Source organism: Ricinus communis, chromosome 7 (assembly GCF_019578655.1).
Source record: "Ricinus communis isolate WT05 ecotype wild-type chromosome 7, ASM1957865v1, whole genome shotgun sequence".
NCBI classification, from domain to species: domain Eukaryota; kingdom Viridiplantae; phylum Streptophyta; class Magnoliopsida; order Malpighiales; family Euphorbiaceae; genus Ricinus; species Ricinus communis.
Genome location: NC_063262.1, coordinates 11,052,744 through 11,066,266, shown reverse-complemented (window position 1 = coordinate 11,066,266; position 13,523 = coordinate 11,052,744). Strand labels below are relative to the sequence as shown.

Below are 13,523 nucleotides of genomic sequence, written 5' to 3'. Positions count from 1 at the left end.
TAGGGTGTTTTAGGAATAAGAGATATGATCGTATAATTGAATTCCCTAAGCATGTATCCTGTCAAAAAGAAATTTGATACAACTTCACAAACACTCTCACCTATCACATTTCAATATTGTTGAAAGATAAGCTAGTAAGTCTATCACCTCTTGGCGCCTTATGAGGATTTAGTGCAAAAATCACATTCTTAATCTCGGCAGATGTCACGAGTCGAGTGAATTACTGATTCATGGCTGGAGTAACTTTTCCTTGTACTAAGTCAATTACTTTTTCAATGTTTCGAGAGGAAGAGGACCTGTATATAGTTTGGAACTAATCCAGAGCCACATCAGCAATCTTATTTGGATCAATTTTCCATGCACCATTCTTGTCCTCCAGCCCTAGTATCTAATGCAATCTTGTACAATGAATAACTCATGTGAAAGAAGGCAGTATTCGGTCCCGGAGCTGAAGCCATTGTAATCGAGACTTTTGAGCCTAATATAATTCTTCATTCCTTACCTCTCTTGCAAGATCCTCTTCAATTTTGCGAATTTCCTTGCCATCTCAAGACCCTGTTCTATCCTTTAATTGAGCCAACTCTTTTTTCTAACTCAATGATTCTTTTCTTTGAGTTGAGATTCTTACCCTTACTCCAATGAATCAAATCAAACCTGCACTATTTAAATTTACAAAAGACATTAAACATTAGAGACCCAAAATTACCACCCTACCATACCTTTGAAATAATCCTCTTAGCCTCTTCATCCTCTGCCCAGCGAGCATCGAAGTAGAATTTCCTCCGTGGCTTATTCTTGCCTGTAGAGGTCTGGAGAAAAATAGGGTTGTGGTCAGACCCTTGATCCTGCAAATGTAAGACTTAAGCCCCAGAATATCTAGTGCACCAACTGCCTGAGGCAAGAAATCTATGTAATCTATCCTGGATATTATCATTCCCATATTGCTTATTGTTCCAGGTGAAAGGCATGCTTGTATACCCTAGACCAATAACTCCTATAAGGTCAATTAATCGTCAGAAGTCTTCAATCTTACGATAGTCATAGGCCATGCCTCCTTGTTTTTCTAAACTATGGAGCAGGAGATTAAAGTCCCTACCAATTACTAGATCATCACTAAGCATCTTCCTTAGCTCAATTAATTCATCACATTGGCTTCGACAAGAGATTTTTAGTATTAAGATGAACTACAAGGAGGTCCTAAGGCTTTTTTTTCCCACCCTCATGAATTTTACATACCATAAAGAGGTTCTCTAGATGAGTCACCTCAACCCTCCTTGGAACTCTCTAAGCCACACACATACCCCCTGATTGCCCTCTAGGATCAACTACTGCAAACACGAAAAAGCCACATTTGCTCAACTTCTTCAATTATAGTAATAGTATAAATGGTTTTATGATATCGAGTTTCAGAACACACAAAGCAATAGACTACTACGATTAGCATTGAATCATCATCATATTGTTTATTAGTTTGAGCATTTTCAATAGTACCCATACACAATTTATTAGAATCAGACTTTCTTTAGATTTATCTTTGAATTCCAAAGAACTTTCATTTAAATGTAGCAACAAAGTTAATAGAACCATCAATTGGGGTCATATTAATATCTTTAGCACTCGCAATTTTTTAAAATATTTCCATTTCAATATATGAATAAAAAAACAGTAACAATAAAAAAAAATAGAGAAAGCTAATTTAGAAAATTAATTTTATTCCCTCAATTCCATAAGATTTATAAGTCGCGATAAATTAATAATCAAACTGCCAAAGTCGCAACCTTCTTCTTCTTCATGGGTCTCCTCATTTTAACTTACTATTATTTTTATTACAAGTTATTGCAAAAAAAATAGAAAAGAGTTATTATAAGTATAGAAGAGGAAGAAGATCACGATGATAAACTTTCTTTTTATATGGGTCTCATCATTTAACTTACTATTATTTTATTTACAAGTTATTGCGTGAAAATTAGAGGAATTGTTATGACCATAGAAGAGGAAGAAGATGACAACGAGAAGAGTTAAAAAAAAAAATAGAGCTTGGTCTAATCCGTAAAAAGAAATAAAAAAATATACAATATTTTTTAAAAAATAATTCATATATATTTAAAATATAATTCATATATATTTCAAAAATATACATAGTATAAATGATATTATTTTAAAAAAATTAATATTTTATATAATTTTCTCTTTTTAATTTATATAAAACTGGAATCCACATTATATAAGATGCATATTTTAATTTTAATAAAGTTTTAAATTTGAGTTTTTTTTTTATCTATAATTAAAAAAATTAATATTTTCTTTCCACTTTTAAATTGGAGAGTTAAGTTACTGATTAGTTTTTTAGTTGAAAATTAAGATTTATCCCAGAAAAAAAAGTTGTGATAATTAATGGATTATCTCCAAAAGCTCTTAGGAAAAGAATTAAAAAAAGTAGTCGAATACACACTTTTGGTACGGAAAAATTGACATCAGAGATCACATCCACCAACTCCACCTGGAAACTTTCCTCTTCACATATTGTAAGTGTAACCCACATTCCCACCCGTGACTCGAATCCATTTCCATCCTTTGGAATTTCCACTCCATCCCTTTCTTTTCTTTTCCTTTCTACTCTTACTCTCCTTCCTCCCAAAAGAAACGCCAAATTACCAAAATACTAACCCGTGACTCTTCTCGTGAAACTCCCTTTTAAACGCATCAAATCCAAACTAGGTAATTCCAAATTCTCATCTTCCCCAACACTATTATACTATAAATACGCCATAATGCTGCCCCTACTACCATATAAGCATCACAAAAAACCCACCCAGAAATCGTTTTTCATATCCATTTCCATGGCCTCTTTTCTCTCCTTTTCTCTCCTCTCTCTCTATCTCTTTCTATCTTCCACCTCCGTCACCTCCCGCCACCACACCTACCGCCCTAAACTACCGCCACCGTCTTCATTATCCGTCTCCACCCCACCTGAAATCCTCCAAGCTTGTAAAGCCACAAGGTTCCCAGACACCTGCGCATCCTCATTAACAAGTTCCGATAGTGTACCTAAAAACCCAACTCCTTTACAAATCATACAATCCTCCGTTTCAATCTCCGCCACCAACCTCAAAACCGCTCAATCAATGGTGAAATCTATTCTAGACTCGTCCGCAGGGAATATCAACCGGACAAACGCTGCTCGAAACTGTCTCGAAGTGTTAAATAATTCCGAGTACCGCATCTCATCAACAGCCGACAATTCTTTGCCACGTGGCAGAACGAAAGACGCCAGAGCTTGGATGAGTGCAGCCTTGCTTTATCAGTATGATTGCTGGAGCGCTTTGAAGTATGCAAACGACACGTCAGACACTAACAAGACGATGTCGTTTCTTGACTCGCTAATGTTGTTAACTAGTAACTCGTTAAGTATGGTTATGTCATACGACATTTACGGGAACGATACCAAGTTGTGGACCCCGCCCAAGACGGAGAGGGATGGGTTTTGGGAAGGATCTGAATCGGGTTCGGGTGGCGGTCTGGTGTTTAGAGGTGTGTTTCCATCAAAGTTAACGGCGGATGTGACGGTTTGCAAGGACGGGAGCAACGGGTGTTATAAGACGGTACAGGAGGCTGTGAATACGGCGCCGGATAATGAAATGGGACGAAGGTTTGTGGTGCATATAAAAGAAGGGGTATACAACGAAATCGTTAGAATTCCGTTAGAGAAAAAGAATGTAGTGTTTTTAGGAGATGGGATGGGCAAGACTGTAATTACAGGGTCGTTGACTGCCGGTCAACCTGGCGTTTCCACTTATAACACGGCTACAGTTGGTAAGTTTTTTTTTTTTACTTTTAGAAGAATCTTTCTATTACCGTTCTTTTATTTTTGCGGTTTTTGGTGTTAAGTGCATAGCCACCCATTTGTTTTTTCTTGTTTTGCCTTATTTTCTATTTATTGACGGAAAGTTTAGCTTTGGGATTCAACAGATGGAATTGGTGTTCTGATTGATAATTTAAGTTTTTTTATTCCTTTTTAATGTTAAACATAACGTAATTAGGCTGTAATTGAGTTGATAATCAAGATTTGTGGAGGCGGTGGTGATGTCTTATAAAGTTTCCAATAATCTGTTGCTTAATAATTGAGTTGCTTGCTGCTGCTGCCGCCTCTTTCCTTTGACTTTGTAAGGAGTTGGGGTAGATCCATCCAGATCTTCTGTGTATATATTATCTCCGTTCTCATTATCCACCGCCGCCACTCACTACCATGACAAAAGCGGCAAAAGGGAATCCCAAATCCAAATGCATAATCTATATCATCATTGTTATTCTCCTGTTGCTCACCCTAATAGCTGCCATACTAATATCGACCCTTCGTCATAAGATTAATGACCATTCGCATAATTCTGTACCTTCAACCACCAAAGTACCCGCAGCTGAGATTCAATTAGCTTGCCAAGCTACGCGACACCCTGAAACATGTCAGTCCTCGCTCCTTCAATCCAATCTTGTACCTGCAAATCCAACCCCACCTCAAATTATCCAATCTGCGCTGCTCATTTCCTCTCAAAACATCAAATCTTCAGAATCCAAGATTAAGTCCCTCCTGGAGAGTGCAGGAGACAATATAAACATCACCAACGTCGCAAAAAGCTGTTCGAATTTGATGAGTTATTCTCAGTATCGCATTTCGTTGTCTAATGAAAGTCTGCCACTTGGTAAGACCAAGCATGCTCGTGCTTGGATGAGTGCTGCTTTAGCTTACCAGTACGATTGTTATGGAGGGCTCAGCTACCATGGCGGCAACACGCAGGCGGTTAACGATACAATCTTGGTTATTAACTCTTCAATTGCCCTTACCAGCAATGCCTTAAACATGGTTGTTTCTTACGATTTGTTTGGTAACGAAACAAAGTCTTGGAGACCACCTAAGACTGAGCGGGACGAATTCTGGGAGGGCCCGGCATTGGGCAGTCAAACTGGGTTCACGGGTGAGTCTCCGTCAAAGTTGAAGGCCGATGTAACGGTGTCCAAGGATGGGAGCGGTGGAAGTTACAAAACGGTGCAAGAGGCTGTTAATGCAGCTCCAAGTAATGCGGTGGACCGTAGGTTTGTGATACATATAAAGGAGGGAGTTTATGAGGAGATCGTTAGGGTTCCATTCGAAAAGAAAAATGTGGTGTTTCTAGGTGATGGTATGGGTAAAACGGTCATTACAGGGTCAGTATCTGTCGGTCAGGTCGGTGTTACCACATATGAGTCTGCTACAGTTGGTAAGTTACGCCATTGCTTGAGTGGAGGTTGAGGTGTATTTATTTGTGTAGTTATTTTATTTTATCACATGGTTTGCGTCCCATAAGGTTACATTGCTTTTACAATTAGAAGGACCTGAGCAGCAATGTACGAATTTGAAGGCTAAAGTCAAGTGCATAGATGTTATTTTCCTTATTTAATTGATTGAGAATGTTCTGTCACGTTCTTCTGTTTTAATTGTCCTGTTTCCTATGATAATTAATTTTTTTCTAATGTTTTGTGATTCTGTTGCAGGAGTTCTTGGTGATGGTTTCATGGCTAGTGGTCTTACCTTCCAGAACACAGCAGGAGCACCTACCCATCAAGCAGTGGCCTTCAGATCAGACAGTGATCTGTCATTCATCGAGAACTGTGAATTCATAGGTCATCAGGACACTTTGTATGCACATTCACTTCGCCAGTTCTATAAATCATGCCGCATCGAGGGCAATGTCGACTTCATCTTTGGAAACTCGGCTGCGATCTTCCAAGATTGCGAAATAGTCGTCAATCCCAGGCAAGAAAAACCAGAAAAAGGCGAAAACAATGCTGTCACAGCACACGGCAGGACGGACCCTGCCCAAGCAACAGGTTTCGTTTTCCAGAATTGTTTGATCAATGGCACTGAAGAATATATGGCATTATTCCATAGCAAGCCTGGTGCCCACAAGAACTACTTGGGAAGGCCATGGAAGGAATACTCGAGAGTTGTTTTCATACATTGCAACTTCGAAGCTATAATAACACCAGAAGGGTGGATGCCTTGGACGGGCGATTTCGCACTGAAAACACTTTACTACGGGGAATTCGAGAATTCTGGACCAGGGTCTAATTTGTCCGGGAGAGTAAAATGGAGTAGTCAGATTCCTGCAGAGCATGTATACACATATTCAGTACAGAATTTCATTCAAGGAGATGAATGGATTCCTACATCTTCTTAGTCTTCACTAACGTTGTATATCTTAGTTGCAATAATATTTTAGATGCTTGTCGGCGTTGTAATATTTACAGAAATTTCTCAAGTGGATGGATATGATTTGTTGCTAATAATTCTCTAGTTAATTCCTCTTATTCTTGCACTTGTTAATAGATTTATTATTATTATTATTATTATTATTATTATTATTATTATTATCCCCTTTCCCAGTTTTAAGGTGGATGTAAATTCAGAGACTTAGTCTAGAAATAAGTGCATGTCATCTAGTAAATTTTTGTGAGTCAATTAGATCCATTCCTCTGCCTTGGCAATCATGACTGTTTGAAAAAAGAATGTTTGCTGATTTTACAGGCTAGAAATTGCTTTTCTCTTTCCCAATGCAATCCCTGCACTCTTTGGAGATGATCCATTTTAGGTTACTTGCAAACACTACCTAAACAGAAAGTGCAATTGTGTAACCTCAATGCCTGACGAACTAATAATAATAGCTAAACAGAGAGAATCTCCAAGTAACACAGCCAGCCCACGCCAGAGCACGGAACGAAGTTGCGCAACTCCATTCATCATCCTGCAATAGGGCGGCCAGTCTGGATCAGCTATTTTAAATCTGTTTTTTTTTTTTTGCTTTTCCTTTTGAATTTCTTCAAAATGTTTTAGAATTTACTTTTCTAAAATCAGCTTGTAAGTATCACTTGAAAAATTCAGTTTCTTTATTTTCAAAATTCATTTTTAGCATCGCAAAATAAAAAATAATATATCATAAATCTTTATTCCAAATAGTTGTACTAAACATACTTAGATTAAATCAATTTAAAGATTTTTCATTTATTTTATATTTTGTCATTAATAGAGTAAAGCTTTAGAGTAAAGCAATACTTGATTTCTTCATGGTGTAAAAAGTATAAATTATAATTATCCAACTGCAACCGTATTAATGCAGATACTATCATTTCATGTCCTAAGGAAAAAGGAGAGTTTACTAAATTGTAGCAGAATAGCAAAAACCATCAATGTTGGTGAAAATCCACTAAAGCAGGCTGATGCTCACATGGGTGGGCAGTTACAAAGAGTCCCACAAAAAGGAGAATAGTCTTTGTTGTTGCTGTCATTGTCTTTTATCTTTGCCTGTCATTTTTTAGTATCACATGTTTAACCTGCCAGTTGCTCCAAGTGGTGGCCATCTCTTGGTTACGTGTCGCTCTAAGAATAGTCAGTTTGATTTACTTTCTCACTTGCATTGCCTCCAGGTTCAAATGCCGAATTAACTAAATTACTTGCACGGTAAAAAATTTAATATGATTACAATTGCAAATTACTTGCACGGTGAAAGTGTGTTGGCGTGTGATAGATTCTTGCTTACTTGGCAACATTTGATTAGTAAGGTATTATAATTACAATAGAACTTCTATAAAATAATAACCTTGGAACTAGGAAAAATTATTATCTTAAAGAGGTTATTATTTTATTAATTTATAGATAAATTAATATTTATTATTTTAGAGAATAGTTAATATTTTATATATTATTTTTTATTAAATTTATATAAAATTAATAAAGGAATTAAAAATCTAAAAATGATTTTTGATATTCTAGATACATGATGGACGATGATGCATTATATAAAAGTTAATTTTAGAAATGATGTGGTTTAAAATGCAATGCATAAATGTACGTACATTAGAATATAGTATTTTAAGTGCACAATAAAATATTTATAAATAGAAATATGTACTTTAATTTTATATATCAAAATATAAAAATTCATATATATCTTCTCCTCCATGGCTTCTCATTTGAAAGGTGTAAAAAAATCTACACTAATAGATGAGATGCGAAAAGTATTAATGAGCATCCCTCTTCAAGTCAAAAAGATTTGTAACAATAGATTCAATAAAAGTTTAGTCTCAAATACTTTCAAAAGGTCAGCATAATATTTGTCAAAAGAGATAACAAATAGCAATGACCGGAGATAACAAAGAGATAACAAATCAGCCAAATATCCCGAATTAGAAAAGGTATTGTATGAGTGGTTTCTCCAATATCAAGAGAAAGTGAACACCTCCGGAGAAATGATTCAAACTAAAGCAAAAGAGTTTCTACATAAAATATATGATGATGCAGATTCAAACTTTAATTTCTCAAGTGGTTGGCTAGAGCGGTTCAAGGCAAGACATAGGATTAAGTCTTATAGAAAGTTCGGTGAAAGTGATTCAATTGTCATGAAAAATATAAAAAATACTTCACCTAAAATTCAAGCTAAATTGGACAAGTTTCATTAGAAGGATATTTATAATATGGATGAAACAGGATTATTTTATTGTTTGCAAGCTGATCATTCACTAGCTACAAAGCAATTAGAAGGACGGAAAAAGGACAAGGAAAGAGTTACTGTTGTTGTTTGTTACAATGAGGATGGTTCAGATAAAGTATCTCTGTGGATTATTAGTAAATTTGCTAATCCCAGATGCTTTAAAAATGTGAATATTGGAATCTTAATTCTCATATCGAGCCAACCAGAAAGTATGGATGACTGGATTACTTTTTCAAGAATTTATTTGTTGATTTGATAATAGAATGACCAGTAGAAAGGTGTTGTTTATCGTAGACAATTGCCTAGTCCATCCCAAGGTTATCGAAGGCTTGAGAAATGTTGAATTATTCTTTTTGCCTCCAAATACAACACTAAAAATTCAACTATGTGATGCTGAAATTATTCGTACACTTAAGGTTTATTATCGGCATCATTTTTATTCTAGCATTTGGGAAGACTATGAGATGGGAGCAATAAATCCTGAAAAAAAATTAATATGCTAGATGCTATCAATTTTATTAATTTTGCTTAGAATATTGATGTGAAGACAACAACTATTCCAAATTATTTCAAACATTGCAAAATTTGATCTGAGGAAGGTATATCTCTAGAATAAAAAATTGGTGACGTTAAAGGGGTTCATAGATTTAAAGAAGTTATTTCTAATTTGCACTATATAAATGCCATGAATATTGAATAGATTTTGAATTATCCTAGTGAAATGAAGCTTTAATGGAATCACTAACAGATGAAGAAATTATTGGAGGAGTAATGGGTGTGCCAGCTAATAACGATCAGTATCCAGATGATAGTAATATTTTACCATATATTTCTCCAAAAGAGGTTTTTCTTGCGGTGGAGACCTTGAAAAATTACTTACTCTAACATGAGAAAAATATACCAGATGTGGTCTACGCTTGCAAAAGGTTAAAGATGAATTGAATTTAGTTCACTTACAAAGAAGAAACAATTGACTATAGATATATATATTTTAGAAAAGAATAAAATTTAAAAATATAAGTTATCTAGAAAGTGCTTATTTTATAAATTTACACAGTATATATAATTTTCATATGTGTTTAATGAATTATTATTTTATATTTTCAATGGACCTTAAGGAATTTTTTAAAAATTATTATCTTATAAATTTAGCGAAACTTATCCCGTTGGCCTAAGTCGGGACTGGAGAAAATTATTATTTAGTCGAGGTTATTAATTTATCGAGGTTTTAATGTAGTTAGTGTAGAAGTTTTGTTTTGACTTTCTCATTAAGCTGGTAGTGTAGCTGACCTATATATAAAGGTTATTGTGCAACTAGAGATACAATAAAGTAATAATTTTTATACTAGTTAAAACTTTTCCATTCTCGAAATATTCATGGTATCATAGTAAAATTTTGATCTGCTAGGGTTTTGTAATTGATTTTGCTCTTTCTTTAATAACATAAGATTATTCAATAAATATTAACAAATTCTACAAGTACATTGCTAAGATTACACTATGGAAGAAGAAACTAGAGATTCAATGGTTAGGAAAACTGGTTTGGATCAAGATGCTAATGATGCTGCCAAAGAAACAATTACAAACTTCAAAGGAAATCCACTTGATATGCAAAGTTCTGATCATCAGAGAATACATCTTATGTCTGCTCCAGTGACAGATAACAATTATCTCACCTAGAGTAGATCTGTAAAAATTGCGCTAGGAGCAAATGTAAAACTAGGTTTTATAACAACAAAGTATTCTAAACTTGAAGAAGATTTAGAAAAATTTGAGTAATGGTTACGAGTAGACTGTATGGTTTGATCGTGGATTCTAAACTTTGTTTCAAGTGATATAGTTGAAGCTTTCTTATATGCAACTATTGCAAAGAACTATGGAAAGAGTTAGCTAAAAGATATGAAAAAAGTAATGGTCCTTTGTTATATCATTTGCAAAGGAAAATAAGTTCAATATCTCAAGAAAATATGTCAGTCGCACAATATTACGCGAAACTAAAAAAATTATGGGATGAAATGAATAGTTTGATTCCTATACCAGATTGTATGTGTGGAGCAGCTAAAGTGTTTTGCGAAAATGCTTCTTCAAACAACTTGTTACAGTTTTTTATGGGACTTAGTGATTATGGACGGTGATTTCGGGTGCGCACCCAAGTGTCTTTAGCAACTACGGCACTGTAACGCTTTTCAACCTAATTGGAAACACGCTAACTAGTCACTAAGACTAGCACAGAGATGAGAGTCGCCACCCGAATAATAACCGAGACACTTTTACTAATGAGTGGCGTTTCTCAGATTTCATAAGGAAGCTTATGTCATAAAGTCCAGAGATGGATCCAGAAGCCAACTTCCTTATTTGTGTATATTAGTCTTTAATTTTATTGTTTAACAAATTATTTCCTATAAATGCAAGCAATTTATATACATACATACCAAATAACACATATAATACACTTAAGTCTAGCCTATTTTTATTCGAGCTTAGCCCATATTAGAGTTTGTTAGTCTAATTTACTAATTAATTATATATATAACTCACTTAGTCTAGCCCAATTACATATTATGCTTTGGGTTTCCAGCCTTTAGAATCTATGGACTACTTATTATGATAGGCTTATTCAGTATGATCCTAATTCTATTTAAGTACAAGTCCTACTAAGTATGCCAAAGCCCGCTAAGTCTACTTAGATTTTAGAATTTTAGGCCCAGTTAATGTTGATTAATCTATTAGACTACCAGATTCATGTTGGGTCCAGTTTTAAGCCTCAGTCTATGTGACCCATTTTAATTGATCAATCACATAATCATATATCTAATTAACCATACAATAAATAAAATAAATAATAAAATAAAAAGTAAAACCTAATTATTACAACCAGGCCTACAACTACGATTGTGAAAGGAAAAGACCTAAAGACTATACAGAAGCCAAAAGTACATCCAAAAATCACTAAAAAAATACAAAAAATGGAGCCTAGTTTGAACAACCGATCGGCTCAATGCAGAGCCAATCACTTCTAGGGTTTCGAGTTAGCTTTCAACGATTCTTAAGTAGTTTTTCACATTCCTCGAGCCAAATTTCACATGCACAGACATTAAAATCGATTAGAATAAAAGAAAATAGATAAAAACATTAAAATAAAGGTGACAGAAGTCGATCGAACGATGAAAATCCTAAACTGATAAAAAACCTAAGTGCAGTAAACTATCATATGGCAAATCAATCAAGAAAATCATATTTAACAGGTTTAATTATCTAAACATAATGGAAAAATAAATCTAAATATTAATCCTATAGCATGTTTGTAATTAAATCTAAAACCTTAATTGGAAGAATATCTTATTTCAAAATCCTAAGTTCTTATTATTAGAATCAAACCCAATAATCATGCATATTCATTAAAAATTCTAATTTAATCATACTTATCATAAATCAAAATCCTAATCATGTTTCTAAAAATAAAAAATAAAAGAATAAAAAGGGAATGAAAGAATTGATTTTGTGATGATGGTGGATGTATGATTGAAGGAACCCTCGGATTGTCGCCATGAATATTGGATCTGTGAGTCTCAAGCGATAAGGATATAGTTGAGTCAAAGATTGGGTAGGAATCCAGTGCTGGATATGGCTTAGAGAAACCTTCTATTGATTTAGAAATAGTTTTCAAAAATGATTCTTTCTTCGGTGGCTTGTTTCCTAAAATTGTTCTTTCTTAATGACTTGAATCCTCTAATATCAATTAAGAATGATAATGCTTTTCTTTCTTTTCTCTCTAGATTTTCTCTCTGTATTTTCTTTCTCAGTGAATCTCAAGTGTCGATCTCACTTATTACCAATTCTCAATGCTTGATTCCCCCTCCAAAACTCTAAACGCCTCATTCTATTTATAGAGGTAGGGTTTTAAGGGAAACCATAGAGAAAGTGATATTTTTTAAAAATATATCAATAAATATCATATTTTATTTTTAAAGTTTAAATAATTATTATTAAAAATGAGGATTATCATTAAGGAAATCTTCTAGAATTTATATCTGGAAGTGAAATTGTCACAAAAATGATGTCGGATTGCAAAATCCAATCGGCACTATGTATAGCCGATAAGCTCTACATAGGAAAAATTTATGAAAAACTTACAATTAAGTCCCTGAATTTATAAAAACTACCGTTTTGACCCTTAAACTTAATCTTTTCTGACAATTAGGTCCAAATTGATTTTAGAAAGGTAATTCCAGCTGGATTAACCTTGACCCTAGACTCGGATTCATCTATCCTTCACCTCCTGAGACCCGAGAAAGTAGTAACTTTCATTACAGGGTTTTCCATTTTTCTCTCGATATCTAGATCCAAAAAAGGGGTGATGATAGTGATATTTTTTAGCCTATAAAGAATCAAATTTTACTCATGAATGCTTTACCTACTACAAACAAAGTGTACTCAATGGTATTGACTGTAGAAAAGCAAAGAGAAGTTAATATGATTTACTCAGAAAATTTAGAGAACAATGCAATGCTAGTTAGATCTCAGTTTTATTAGTTTAAACATGGTCATAGTACTACAGGAGGAAGAGGAAACAATTTTGGATTTGGCAGATCTAGTTATATAGGTGTTATTGGCAATGGAAATAGAGGAAACTATGGAAATGCTGGATTTGGAGCTAGAGGAGGTTATAATAATGCCAGTAGAGGCAACTCTATTAATAGAGGAGGTTTCACAACTGGTAGAGCAAAGTTTGATGTTGATAAAGCCTCTAGATACTATGATTATTGTGATGTTGGACATCATGCTAGAGAAACTTGTTTTAGACTTAATGGATATCTAGACTGGTATCACAATTATAAGGAACGAAAAGACATGGGAGTAGACAAACCAAGAGCTAATCTAGCTGATACACCTTTGGTAATCATTGATAAAGCTGATAATAATAAATATGTTCCACAAAGTTCTATTGCTAATCTCATACAACAAGAATTGATAAAACTAGTGAAAGAAAAAATGATTGTTGAT

At 34.3% G+C, this 13,523-nt stretch overlaps 1 protein-coding gene across 2 annotated transcripts; it reads left to right on the top strand.

Moving 5' to 3' along the window:
• Positions 1–2,587: 2,587 nt before the first annotated feature.
• Positions 2,588–6,342, top strand: LOC8259130 (probable pectinesterase/pectinesterase inhibitor 51). Of its 2 annotated transcripts, none has more exons than XM_002517193.4 (2): positions 2,588–3,813; positions 5,527–6,342. In XM_002517193.4, exons 1-2 carry the CDS (start codon positions 2,772–2,774, stop codon positions 6,210–6,212), a joined length of 1,728 nt encoding a protein of 575 aa, XP_002517239.3. In that variant the 5' UTR covers positions 2,588–2,771; the 3' UTR covers positions 6,213–6,342. The 2 variants fall into 2 exon arrangements, with proteins under 2 accessions (XP_002517239.3, XP_015573562.1); XM_015718076.3 differs by lacking the exon at positions 2,588–3,813 and adding an exon at positions 3,843–5,252.
• The last annotated feature ends 7,181 nt before the right edge of the window (positions 6,343–13,523 follow it).